Source organism: Pristiophorus japonicus, chromosome 4 (assembly GCF_044704955.1).
Source record: "Pristiophorus japonicus isolate sPriJap1 chromosome 4, sPriJap1.hap1, whole genome shotgun sequence".
Taxonomy (NCBI): domain Eukaryota; kingdom Metazoa; phylum Chordata; class Chondrichthyes; family Pristiophoridae; genus Pristiophorus; species Pristiophorus japonicus.
The window spans coordinates 176,799,557-176,814,045 of NC_091980.1; the positions used below are offsets into that span (position 1 = coordinate 176,799,557).

At 43.8% G+C, this 14,489-nt stretch overlaps 1 protein-coding gene across 1 annotated transcript in view; it reads right to left on the reverse strand.

Moving 5' to 3' along the window:
• bub1bb (BUB1 mitotic checkpoint serine/threonine kinase Bb) overlaps window positions 1–14,489 on the reverse strand; it is a 79,604-nt gene that overhangs the window by 53,446 nt on the left and 11,669 nt on the right. Inside the window, exons 4-7 of the mRNA XM_070878848.1 lie at window positions 13,566–13,710; window positions 12,672–12,868; window positions 8,938–9,110; window positions 8,254–8,447 (exon numbers count right to left, since the gene is read on the reverse strand). Of these exons, the coding sequence (XP_070734949.1) occupies window positions 8,254–8,447; window positions 8,938–9,110; window positions 12,672–12,868; window positions 13,566–13,710 (709 nt within the window). The remainder of the gene's footprint in view (window positions 1–8,253; window positions 8,448–8,937; window positions 9,111–12,671; window positions 12,869–13,565; window positions 13,711–14,489) is intronic.

Below are 14,489 nucleotides of genomic sequence, written 5' to 3' on the forward strand. Positions count from 1 at the left end.
GAGAAAAAGACAGTCTGTGAGTGGTAGAGAGAAAAATCACAAAGTGACGTCACAGCACAAGGAGGGCCAGCGGGAGGAAGTTACAGGTAAATAACAAACTAGATCAAGTAATTAGTTAAAAAACTAAAAACTGATCAAATAAATTTAAACAAACAAGATTATAGAGGGATGGCAGTGGAAGTGGCGTGTGCTGCAACTACAGCACATGGGAATTTGTGGAGAGCATCGCAATCCTGGACAACCACCACTGCAGCAAGTGCCTTCATCTTAAGAAACTTCAGCTCTGGAATTGTTCAGCTGGAGTTTTCAGGGCATTGGAGGGGTGGTAAGGGTAGTTACCTGGACACTCTTCCAGGAGGCAGGTTAGGTAGTGGTACAGATCTAGTTAGTAGTCAGGGACAAGAGGGCACGACAGAGCCAGGCAGGTAAGGGGAACCTAGGTGTAGTGCTGGAGGAGCCATTACCTTTGTCCTTATCCAACAGATATTCGGTTCTTGCTGCCTGTATGGATGAGTGCAAAATCTGCAGGATGGATGAGCAAACTGACCACAGCAGCATGGTACAGGAGGCCATTCAAGTAGGGGAGAGGGCGGGGATCGAAAAGGAATGTGGTAATGGTAGGCGACAGTATAGTCAGGAGGATAGGTACTGATCTTTGCAGCCGAGACCAAGATTTCTGAAGGTTGTGTTGCCTGCCTTGTACCAGAGTTAAGATCATCTCACAGCTGGAGAACTCTGTTGACAGAGACAAATAGATTAGAAGGTTAAATGCGTGGCTGAAAGAGTGGTGTGGGTGGCAGGCGTTTTGAATCATGGGGCACTGGCACCAGTTCGGGGGGGGGGGGGGAAAAAAAAAGGTAGCTATTTTGTTGGGACGGGCTCCACCTAAACCAGGCAAATAAATACTATATCTGCCTTCACGGAAGATGACGCAAAAAACATTCCAGAAATAGTGGGGAACAAAGGGTCTAGTGATAAAGAAGTACTTAAAGAAATTAATATTAGTAAAGAAGTAGTACTGAGAAATTAATGGGACTAAAAGCTGATAAATCCCCTGGACCTGAAGGCCAACATCCTAGGGTTTTTAAAGAGGTGGCTACAGAGACAGTGGATTCATTGGTTTTTGATCTTCTAGAATTGCCTAGATTTTAGAATGGTCCCTGTGGATTGGAAGGTAGCAAACATATCCCTGCTATTCAAGAACAGAGGAAAAAACAGAACTATAGGCAAATTAGTCTGACATCAACAATAGGGAAAATGTTAGAATCTATTAGGGTCGTGGTAACAGGGCACTTGGAAAATCATATGATTGGACAGTGTCAAAATCGATTTATGAAAGGGGAATACTATTTGACAAATGTGAGTTTTTGAGGTTGTAACTAGCAGGATAGATAAGGGGTAAACCAGTGACAGTAGTGTACTTGGCTTTTCAAAAAGCATTCGATAAGGTGCCCCACAACTGCAGCAAAGCCATTTACCTGTAAACTAATATTTTGCAAGCTATTAAAGAAATACGCAATTTGGCAAGTGACAGCATAACAAATTGTGTACACATCATAAAATCCAATTTTCTTTTTTATTTTACGCAATAAAAAAAGAAAAAATATACAAAACCACTAGACATGTATGCAGTTTGAGCAGGTTCGATTTATCCTCAAAGCAATATAAATCACTGGTTTCAATCCATCATCAGCGATTAGTCTTTGCATAATGGATGCAATTTTCTGCTCAAATGGACATGGTGCATTGGATAAAGGTTATTACACAAAATTAGGGCTCATGGGATTGGGGTTAATATACTAGTATGGATTGAGGATTGGTTAACAGAGTAGAAATAAACAGGTGATTCTCAGGTTGGTGGGCTATAACTAGTGGAGCACCGCACGGATCAGTGCTGGGGCCTCAGCTATTTACAATTTATATTAATGATTTGGATGAGGGGACTGTATAAGCTGTGAGGACATAATAAAGCAATAGCAACAGGTTAAGTGAGTTGTCAAGAACATGGCAGATGAAATATAAAAGAAGTTATCCATTTTGGTAGGAAAAATACAAAAGTAGAATTTTAATTTTTTTTAAAATAAAAGATGAGACATGAGGAAATGTTGTTATTCAGAGGGATCTGGGTATCCTTGTACACAAGTCACAAAGTTAACATGCAGGTGCAGCAAGCTATTAGGAAGGCATACAGCATGTTAGCCTTTATTACAAAGGATTGGAGTACAGAAGTAAAGAAGTCTTACTGCAATTATATAGGGCCTTGGCGAGACCACACCTGGAATACTGTGTACAGTTTTGGTCTCCTTACCCAAGGAAGGATACACTTGCCTTAGAGGAGTGCAACAAAGGTTCACTAGACTGATTCCTGGGATGAGGGGATTGTTGTAGGAGGAGAAATTGAGTAGACTATACCTATATTCCCTAGAGCTTAGAATAATGAGATAATGTAATTGAAACATAAAATTCTTAAGGGGCTTGACAGGTTAAATGCTTGGCGGCTGTTCCCATTGGCTGGGGAGTTGAGAACTCTGAGCCACAGTCTCCGAATAAGGGGTCAGGACTAAGAAAAGAGCTGTGAAGACTTGGAATTCTCTACCACAGAGGGATGTGGATGCTCAGTCGCTGAGCACATTCAACAGCAATCAATAGGAGTTGAACTAATATGGCAGGGGGATGGGAACCAATGCAGGGAGACAGAAGCAAAAGACAGAAAGGAGATGAGTAAAAGGAGAGGGCAGAGAAACCCAAGGCAAAAAACAAAAAGGGCCACTTTACAGCAAAATTCTAAAGGGTCAAAGTGTATTATAAAGGCAAGCCTGAAAGCTCTGTGCCTCAATGAGAGGAGTATTCGGAATAAGGTGGACGAATTAACTGTGCAGATAGCAGTTAACAGATACGATGTGGTTGGCATCACGGAGACATGGCTCCAGGGTGACCAAGGCTGGGAACTCAACATCCAAGGGTATTCAACATTTAGGAAAAAGATAGACAGAAAGGAAAAGGAGGCAGGGTGGCGTTGCTGGTTAAAGAGGAAATTAATGCAATTGTAAGGAAAGACATTAGCTTAGATGATGTGGAATCGGTATGGGTGGAGCTACGGAATTCCAAAGGGCAGAAAACACTAGTGGGAGTTGGGTACAGACCTCCAAACAGTAGTAGTGATGTTGGGGAGGGCATCAAACAGGAAATTAGGGGTGCATGCAATAAAGGTGCAGCAGTTATAATGGGTGACTTTAATATGCATATAGATTGGGCTAACCAAACTGGAAACAATACGGTGGAGGAGGATTTCCTGGAGTGCATAAGGGATGGTTTTCAAGACCAATATGTCGAGGAACCAACTAGGGGGGAGGCCATCTTAACTGGGTGTTGTGTAATGAGAGAGGATTAATTAGCAATCTCGTTGTGCGAGGCCCCTTGGGGGAAGAGTGACCATAATATGGTGGAATTCTACATTAGGATGGAGAAGGAAACAGTTAATTCAGAGACCATGGTCCAGAACTTAAAGAAGGGTAACTTTGAAGGCATGAGGCGTGAATTGGCTAGGATAGATTGGTGAATGATACTTAAGGGGTTGACAGTGGATGGGCAATGGCAGACATTTAGAGACCGCATGGATGAACTACAACACTTGTACATCCCTGTCTGGCGTAAAAATAAAAAAGGGAAGGTGGCTCAACCGTGGCTATGAAGGGAAATTAGAGATAGTATTAAAGCCAAGGAAGTGGCATACAAATTGGCCAGAAATAGCAACAAACCCAGGGACTGGGAAAAATTTAGAACTCAGCAGAGGAGGACAAAGGGTTTGATTAGGGCAGGGAAAATAGAGTACGAGGGGAAGCTTGCAGGGAACATTAAGACGGATTGCAAAAGCTTCTATAGATATGTAAAGAGAAAAAGGTTAGTAAAGACAAACGTAGGTCTCCTGCAGTCAGAATCAGGGGAAGTCATAACGGGGAACAAAGAAATGGCAGACCAATTGAACAAGTACTTTGGTCCGGTATTCACTAAGGAGGACACAAACAACCTTCCGGATATAAAAGGGGTCAGAGGGTCCAGTAAGGAGGAGGAGGAACTGAGGGAAATCCTTATTAGTCGGGAAATTGTGTTGGGGAAATTGATGGAATTGAAGGCCGATAAATCCCCAGGGCCTGATGGACTGCATCCCAGAGTACTTAAGGAGGTGGCCTTGGAAATAGTGGATGCATTGACAGTCATTTTCCAACAGTCCATTGACTCTGCATCTATCAAGTGGAGGGTAGCCAATGTAACCCCACTTTTTTAAAAAAAGGAGGGAGAGAAAACAGGGAATTATAGACCGGTCAGCCTGACCTCAGTAGTGGGTAAAATGATGGAATCAATTATTAAGGATGTCATAGCAGCACATTTGGAAAGAGGTGACATGATAGGTCCAAGTCAGCATGGATTTGTGAAAGGGAAATCATGCTTGACAAATCTTCTGGAATTTTTTGAGGATGTTTCCAGTAGAGTGGACAAGGGGGAACCAGTTGATGTGGTATATTTGGACTTTCAGAAGGCTTTCGACAAGGTCCCACACAAGAGATTAATGTGCAAAGTTAAAGCACATGGGATTGGGGGTAGTGTGCTGACGTGGATTGAGAACTGGTTGGCAGACAGGAAGCAAAGAGTAGGAGTAAATGGGGACTTTTCAGAATGGCAGGCAGTGACTAGTGGGGTACCGCAAGGTTCTGTGCTGGGGCCCCAGCTGTTTACATTGTACATTAATGATTTAGACGAGGGGATTAAATGTAGTATCTCCAAATTTGCGGATGACACTAAGTTGGGTGGCAGTGTGAGCTGCGAGGAGGATGCTATGAGGCTGCAGAGTGACTTGGATAGGTTAGGTGAGTAGGCAAACGCATGGCAGATGAAGTATAATGTGGATAAATGTGATGTTATCCACTTTGGTTGTAAAAACAGAGACAGACTATTATCTGAATGGTGACAGATTAGGAAAAGGGGAGGTGCAACGAGACCTGGGTGTCATGGTACATCAGTCATTGAAGGTTGGCATGCAAGTACAGCAGGCGGTTAAGGCGGCAAATGGCATGTTGACCTTCATAGCGAGGGGATTGGAGTACAGGGGCAGGGAGGTGTTACTGCAGTTGTACAGGGCCTTGATGAGGCCACACCTGGAGTATTGTGTACAGTTCTGGTCTCCTAACTTGAGGAAGGACATTCTTGCTATTGAGGGAGTGCAGCGAAGGTTCACCATACTGATTCCCTGGATGGCGGGACTGACATACCAAGAAAGATTGGATCAACTGGGCTTGTATTCACTGGAGTTCAGAAGAATGAGGGAATCTCAGAAATGTTTAAAATTCTGATGGGTTTAGACAGGTTAGATGCAGGAAGAATGTTCCCAATGTTGGGGAAGTCCAGAACCAGGGGGTCACAGTCTAAGGATAAGGGGTAAGCCATTAGGACCGAGATGAGGAGAAACTTCTTCACCCAGAGAGTGGTGAACCTGTGAAATTCTCTACCACAAAGTTGTTGAGGCCAATTCACTAAATATATTCAGAAAGGAGTTAGATGTAGTCCTTACTACTAGGGGGATCAAGGGGTATGGCGAGAAAACAGGAATGGGGTACTGCAGTTGCATGTTCAGCCATGATCTCATTGAATGGCGGTGCAGGCTGGAAGAGCCGAATGTCCTACTCCTGCACCTATTTTCTATGTTTGGATTCTAAGGGAATCAAGGGATATGGGGATAGGGCAGGAAAGTCGAGTTGAGGTAGATCAGCCATGATCTTATTGAACGGTACAGCAGACTCGAAGGGCCAAACGACAACCATTAAACTAGATAGTCACTGGATAATTATGCAATTCCCATTTAGAATTTTATCCTTTGGGTCGCAGAGGAAAAACTGAAGATAAAATTGGTCACCTCCAACACAACTAATTACAGATGGAACATCCGAAATCTGGAGTTCCAGAATTCAGAATGTTCTGGAATCCAGGAACCGGGCCAATCCGCGGCAGGATTGTCCTGAATCCGGACCCCCCCCCCCCCCCAACTCCCGCTCAGCAGGCCCGACCACCTCCCACTTGGCTACCAGCACCTCACCCCCCCCCCCCCCACATCGGCCCAGGCGTTTCCAGATTCAGGACATCGGAAAGACGTTCCAAAATACAGAACGTCCTCAGTCCCGAGGTTTCCAGATTTCAGACGCTCTACCTGCATTACACATCAAGGAAAAAGAAATCAAGTACTGAAGTAGAACATCAACACAAGCCTCATCAGGGCAGCTTAGATTAGTCTTCCCCAAAATAGTGAGAAAGAGAGCGCTTCGATGTGTCACAATTTCCTCAGTTTCTATATCCAAGGCATTTTTATGGTAAATACTTCAGGTGACACTACAAGAATAAAATACAAATTGAGTGTTAGCCATAGCTCAGTTGATAGCACTCTTGCCAGAGTCAAAAGCTTGTGGGTTCAAGTCCCACTCCAGAGACTTGAGCGCAAAGATCTAGATTGACACTCCCAGTGCAATACTGAGGGAGCACTGCACTGTTAGAGGTGCTGTCTTTTCGATAAGATGTTAAACTGAGGCCAGTTTGCTCTCAGTTGGACATAAAAGATCCCATGGCACTATTTCAAAGAAGAGCAGGGAAGTTATCCTCAGTATTCTTGCCAATATTTATCCTTCGATCAACATTACAAAAAAAAACAGATGATCCGGTCATCATCACATTGCCGTTTGTGGGACCTTGCTGTATGTAAATTTGCTGCCATGTTTCCTACATTACAATAGTGACCATACTTCAAAAGCACTTCATTGGCTGTAATGCGTTTTGGGATAACCGGAGGTCGCGAAAGGCACTAGATAAATGAAAGTCTTTTTAAAAATGTTTTAAAGAAGGATTCACATCAGTTGTGCAATTAAGTAGATAAATACCAAATGAAATTTAACACTGACAAATTCGAAGTAATGAATACCGAGATACCGAGGGTGCGCTAGGCGAGGGAGAGAAACAGGTGATGAAGGGAATACAATTAACTGTGAAAGGGAAGGTCCCGTGAAATACAGTAGGCTCAAATTTGATTGAATCAATGCAGAAAATAAATTTTAAAAATATAAAAAAACAGAACACTGAAGCGCAAATCTTCAGAGGTCAATCACGCCTGGGGAAACAGGTCACAAATTGGTGAAAAGAAAATTTATCAGAGAAGTTCTCACAATGGAATAAACAAACATTTGCAATGACCTATCAAGCAAGGTAGTGGAATCAAGCTGGAGAGATCAAAGTGAGTTAGATAGTGGGCTTTGAGTGTTGAAATACTGGAGGGGCTTTTTTTTGGGGTCCTTGACATAAACTAATCACTCCTATGGAAAACAGTGAGGGACAAAATTCACCTCCTTTCAAGTGATGCTCTTCATGTTAAAATTCTGACAAATATTCCAAAAGAAAACAAGAATTTGAAAAAAATAACTAAAATAACTACATATGCAAGCAGCAGTCACTTTCACGTGTTCAGTGGCTTTAAATAAAATGTTAACCATTAACTACAATTTCCTTACTGGCAAGAGAAGTTCACCACCTGAACGGGGGAGGTGGAGGAGAGCCTCAGCCCATCTCTACCAAGTTTTGATTTTGCTCCTGGCTATATCGCAAAGACACGTTTGTTTCGTTGACGTTTGGAGATCAAGGTGGGTCACATTCACCAAATCATATTTATTGACTCAAATTTGCCTCCAGTTTCACCAAGTAAGTAAGTCAACTGTAGATTGGCAAGAAACAAGACAGACAGACTTTATTATAATGCCTTTTATCCTCAAAATGTCGCAATGAAATATTTTAGAAGTGTATTATGTTATGTAGGCAAACACAGCAACCGATTTGCACTCAGCAAAGTTCTATAAATCAGCAAATTAGATGAATGACGAATTAGTTTTGATGGGGTTGGTTGAGAGTTACATGATGGCTGTTAAGAGTGAACTCTGTTATTCTTCAATTAAGTGCCATGGGTGTTTTATTTCAGTGTACCATTGATCTGAATAGGCAGATGGGGTGTCGGTTTAATGTCTCATCCAAAAGACAATGCAGCACTCCCTCAGTACTGCACTGAAATGTTAACCAACATTTTTCATTCAAAGCCCTGGAGTGAGACTTCAATTCAACCTTCTGACTAGGATGCCAGAATGCTACTACTGAGCCAAGGTGACATGAAGCGGGTACCAGTTCAAAACTCCTACAGCCACAATCTCTCCCGACTCCATTGACACATACCCCTAATGTATTCCAGGGTCCTGGTTTGATTTCATTTTCTTTAGCAGAAGTCGAAGGAAGTGCAGACCACTGCCGCTCTGTTGATCTCGGTTGGTCTGCAGACTGGTTGTGCAATCGATTTTCATTGAACACTTCAAAAGTGCCACACTGTTCCTGAGCGGGTGCCACATGCCGTCCAAGTCCTTGGCTTTGTGCTAAAACCAAAAAAAAGTTAATTCGTCCATGCACAACTCCAATTTAAGTTCTCCACCAGCACAATTTCCCTTCATAATCAACTCAACTTTCCTGCATTAGGCTTACATGCAATGGAAAATAGTTTCTCCAGCACTCAAATATATCCCAGCAGATCAGGAGTGGGTAAGGGGGCAGGGGCAGACAAAAAGGAGAGAGAAAAGTGGTGATTAAATTTTACACTGATTTACAGCTCTCAGGTACAGTGACATGAGAGGCCAAAACAATTTAGTTACTTCCAAGCTGCCCATCACGTCTAGCGACCAGCTCGAAAGATGCATTGTTGAAAGATGCATTGTTGAAAGATCTGAGATCAACTTTGACCCCACCCCTTATTTTCTTCCCCACAGTGATCCTATAAAGGGGAGGAGATGCGACAACAACAGGAGATTCATAAAACAAAAGTGGTGTTGAGTTCTATTCATTATATCATAGAGTGGGAAACAGCCTTACATCTCACAGAACTGCCAACCCGGTTGACCGGTGCCAGGGCTCTCTTTTTTCCACCATGTTTCAGATCTCCAAGAGTAGATCTTTGTGGTTGAACTGGCTCAGGAACGAAGACTTCATTTGTTCCTTCAGCTATGGACTCTACAACTTGCTTAAATACTCGGGATTGAAAATGCCTGAGGAAAAAGACAAGATAAAGCATCAATTACAGCAAATGGCCTTTGATGAACACACTCAAACTGTTCCTTTCAGTGCAGTCAGAATGTGAGAAAGATGCACCAGCTGATATCCCATATGTTCCAGACCATATACCTATGCTTGGGAAATTAGTCTAAATGGCATACTGTGGTCAATTAAAGGGTATTTATGGTCATTGACCAGATTGGCAGCTGCCTGGCTCTTTGGGCGAGGCTTGATTATTCAAAGCAAGCAGCAGAAAATGAGTACATTCTATACTTTAATGCATGGCTATTTGCAATTTGCTGATCAGATCCAGATTGTGTAGCCAACAGATGTCCTAGAACAAGTTCAATTAGCTCGAGCAGGCTAGACTAATAGAAGGTGGCAAAAAAATGTGAGTACGACCAAGTTTCAGTTATGCAAAATCTCCCCACAACTTTCTCCTAAAAAGCACCAACTCATGCTGGTATATAGTACCCAAACCAAATGACTACTCTTCATGAGTTAGGGCAGTCACTCGGCAAAGGTGCATCATAGCAGAATACAATCCATCACCACATTCACCAATATTTTATCCTGAGCAGGAGATTCCTACCCTCTGTCCCAGTTTAGTCCACAAATGCCAATGAATCCTACTGCCACCCAGCCAGGGATCTGCTAATTCAGCTCTGACCATCTATGGAATTTCAGCCTTAGTGCATTGGTCAGTCATGAACTCTCAGGACAACTTTTGATGATGCAAAATCTAATTCAACGTGGCAATAAAGTCTAGTCTGCACTTCATCTTAAAGCTTGCACATGGTTCGGTCGTTGTAAAATATTCTGTACAAACTGATATTAAACTAGGAGAGGCAAGTCCAAAACCAATGGACATCTAGCAAACAGCAGCCCACCCAGTCCTAAAAGCTGGAAATACACTCATCCAGTTGTCCATTCCAGACAGACAGTTTCCATGTAGAGTACAAGAGGAATGCTGAGTTTGTTGTTAGATTTTACATGTTTGGACACAATTGAGGGACAACAATGAGGAACTTCACATCAGCAGCAAAATGACATCCAGGCAGGGCATAGGATAGATGTTACAAAACCCTTCATTGAGCTAAACACAATCCCAAACATGAGATTTGCCTTTTACATGCCATACTATTTTAACCCTTCGTGAAGGGTATTGACAAAATGACATCCAATATACAAGCACGTTGAGGAAAATCCCAATAGTAGGTTACAGAATAAGCACATGCTTGGCACAGCTTTTATATAGATCCAATATCCTGGGTCACCCGGAACTGTGTGAGAACACCACCGCAGGTCAGGGCTATAAGCTAGAGCTGGAGCACCAGGCCCTGGAACATCATGGGCCGCCCCGACCTGTGTGAGAACACCACCGTAGGTCAGGGCTATAACTAGAGCTGGAGCACCGGGCCCTGGAACATTGTGGCAGAGGTGCGACGAATGAGGGTATGGGGCCCAGGGGCAGCACGGACCTGCCCACACTGCGATATGTGTACGCACTAGGTCCATGCAGCAGAGCAGATCTCCAGTCGTCCTGATTAATCCTTGCCACTGGATAAAGGCTTAGCTCTGTCAAGCCCGTGTCGTGGCTGATGTGCAATGGTCACCACGTGTTAAAAAAATTCACGCACAGGCATTTTCCACCCCCTCAATTGGAGTTCAGGACTGGAACATTGGGTCCTTCATTGAAACATCTGTGAACTCTCGTGGAAGCAAGTCATCCTCGTTCGAGGGACCACCTATGAATATGATGCCCACTGCAGCAAACATGCAGAACAAAGGCATCCACACTATACAATGCAAGGCAGGAGAGGGAAGAGATCTGACCCAATGAAGCCAGAATTGAAGAAATGCATCAGTGAAAGATACAGATTTACTGAATTGACAGAGAACCCAATGCCAAGCCATCTACTAAATAGGCATGAATATATCTTACTCATCCTGTTCTTTAGGGTAAAATACCAACCTGGTCACTTGGAAAATCAAGGCTAATCCTGTACCCATTAACTTGATAGAAGATGATTGATCAATCTTTCAGAAAGCAAGGCGGCTCCTAAAAGCCAGCAGAATTAAGTGAACATCAGAACCAATTGCCTTAAAACCCACAAAATACTCAGCCTAATAGACAACGATGCTTTACAGGAAGTTAGGAGATTAATTGGGTATGCTCAGATCCATGCATATTCTGGGGAGCACAGATCATCGTCAGTATAGGGCACAAAGGACAAACTGATTTACCAAAATAAATCATGAGCTCAGGAATTAGACAACTTTTCAGGTCTAGCCTTTGTTGATAGGAGTCATTCCTCACTACCTGATTAAAGACAGGAGCAAACAGGACTATGTAGGTTACAATATGTTGTTTTGCTTGCAGACCCAGGTGAGTATCCAAAACACACATGAAATTAGTCTGAAGTCATCTCAATTGAACACAAGTGAGCACAAATCCACAGTGCAAAATTGCTGACAATGACACTAAATGATCAGTCAGATCCTACACAGATCACTGGTGTGGAGAGTGGCCATTTTACTAGGGTGAAGTTCTAAGGCATGTTGCTGGGAGAGTGCAGAGGAAGCCATCTTAAACAGTCCTGGATGCTTGATACCAATGCCAGGTGGGAAAGAGAGTCATCTCCAGGATGGACGTCACCTGAAGAGCAGGCAGTTTCTTCCCTTCCACTTCTATGTCAATCTGGCTTTGAGTCAGCACAGACTGGTCTCCTGCCCAATATACCTGCATATTAAATACTGTTGCCCCATCCTTAATCTCAACAGCTAAAGCGACAGGAAGGGGCGGACATTCTCAACTTTCCCAACACAAGGAAGTTCTCTCATTACATGGAATGAAGGGACTTAATGCTGAACAACAGAATCAGAAAGAGAAAAGAAAGTTTTATATTTATATCACGCCTTTCATGACCTCAGGACATTCCAAAGCACTTTACAGCCAATAGAGTACCGTTGAAGTGTAGTCACTGTTATAATGTAGGAAACCCAGCAGCCAATCTGCATACAGCAAGCTCCTACAAAGAGCAATAAATTGTCAGATAATTTGTTTGCGGTTTTGGTTGAGGGATAAATATTGGCCAAGACCAAATATTGGAGAACACCCCCATTCTGTGAGTGGTGCAGTGGGATATTTTACAACCACCTATGAGGGAAAATGGAGCCTGGGTTTAACTTCTCGTCCAAAAGGCAGCACCTCTGACCCCCAGTATTTCAGTAGTGTGTCAGTCTAGATTTTCTGCTCAAGACTATGGAGAAGGACTAGAACCCACAACCTTCTGACTCGCAGGCAAGAGTGTGACCCACCTAACACACAAGCATAGAAAGGAATTGGCAAGAGTCGGCTCATTGCCCACTCCACCCCCACCATGCAAAATAGAAAAAAAAAGTCCCACAGTTCCCAGATACTCGATTTAATGTCCGAGCTTTAAAATAGGCAATTTTGTCCCCTCAATAATTCAGCCAGCAAATCTGCCCAAAAGATAGTCAAAAATAATCATCACTGAGCCCCAATTAGACATAAAACAGCACAAAATTACCTGTGATGGAGCTGCAGTTTTTCAGGAGGCTCAGCCTTGAGATGAATCCCTTCTTGCAAGACATTTTCTGCCTTTTTGCTGTTCCCAAGGAGCTCATATCGTTCAGCCCAGGCAATGTAGAGAGTAGCATGTGATACACCAATTCCTTTGCTCTTTAAGAAGTCAAAGATTTCTAGTGGATCAGTACAGTAGTCAACCTGGAAGGGATTAACATTGCTTGTAAGGACTAGGAAATTAGCAATTTTGTATTGGACGGTCAACCTTGCGCAGAGTATTAAAGACAGAACCAACTGTTCAGATAAGCAATGCAGTGCTTCCTGAGACACGAGTGCATTTCACCATTTCATTACTTCAACCAATTAAACCACAGCAAAATGAGGTTATGAGGACTGTATATAATTCTCATTATTGATCATTCATTCTCCCCATATCAACATTTTATCTGTGGCGTTTAACTATCCATCCAGTCCTTTTCTTTTTAAAAAAAACTTTAGAAAAAGGTAACAATTGGCTTAAGGGAGAGTAAATAAGTGCCAGGGTTCTCACTCTTGATACCAATAGTGACACGACTGAGAAGTGGAAGTCTGGCGAGGATTGATCTTGAGTAAAATAGCTCAGTGGTATTTATTGTGTCGACAAATATGTGAAGAATGGTCACTTAGATAAAGTACCAGATTGATGGCACTCAATCATAACCCAGCATAATTCACTGACACCATGAGAGGAGGCGCAAGGGGAGAAAATTAGGAAAAGAAAACATTAATTCAGTTAGATTTTGTAAACTAGCTTGAATTAATTAACTAACTTAATTACTGGGGTAACAAATAGGCCTGAGTCATAGAAAGCAGGGACTGTAACAAGTATCCAACGTTTATTTAACAAAATCACACTTACAAACTTTAACCAATGACCAAGGTATCGCAGGTCGCTGTGGTATTGCTCATTATTTAGGAAGAGTTTCAAACTTCTCTCCAATAGAGCCGAGAGATTACTATCTGTTCCACCATGTGGAAACACTTGTTCCGTCCATTTGATATACCTGTTACAAAACCAAAAAAGTGCCAGTCGTATTTAGTCAATGCAATAGACACACACAGCCTTGGGTTGTCAGCAGTTGAATAGACACACAGATAGTCACACTAGTTTGTGGACAGTGCACCACAAATTTACACAAAGCCATGCAAGATGTCTTTAGTATAGGAGGAGGAGACAGCCGTTCGGTCCGGGGGGGGGGGGGGGGGGAAACAGTCGGTCATTCCCGTGGAGCGGGAGAGAAGATGAAGATGAGGATGAGGAAGAGACAGCCGTTCGTTCCTGTGGAGAGGGAGGAGGGGGGAAGAAGAAGACAGTCGTTCATTCCCGTGGAGGGGGGGGGGGGGGGGAAGACAGCCGCTCGTTCCCGTGGAGCGGGAGGAGGAGACAGCATTTGTTCCCGTGGAGCGGGGGGGGGGGGGGGAGAGAGAGAGAGGAGACAGCCGTTCGTTCCCGTGGAGAGAGGAGGAGGAGACAGCCGCTCGTTCCCGTGGAGCGGGAGGAGGAGACAGCATTTGTTCCCGTGGAGCGGGGGGGGGGGGGGGGGGGGAGGAGAGAGGAGACAGCCGTTCGTTCCGTGGAGAGAGGAGGAGGAGACAGCCGCTCGTTCCCGTGGAGCGGGGGGAGGAGACAGCCGCTCGTTCCCGTGGAGCGGGGGGAGGGACAGCCGCTCGTTCCCGTGGAGCGGGGGAGAGAAGAGGAGGAGACAGCCGTTCGTTCCCGTGGAGAGAGGAGGAGGAGACAGCCACTCGTTCCCGTGGAGCGGGGGAGAGAAGAGGAGGAGAC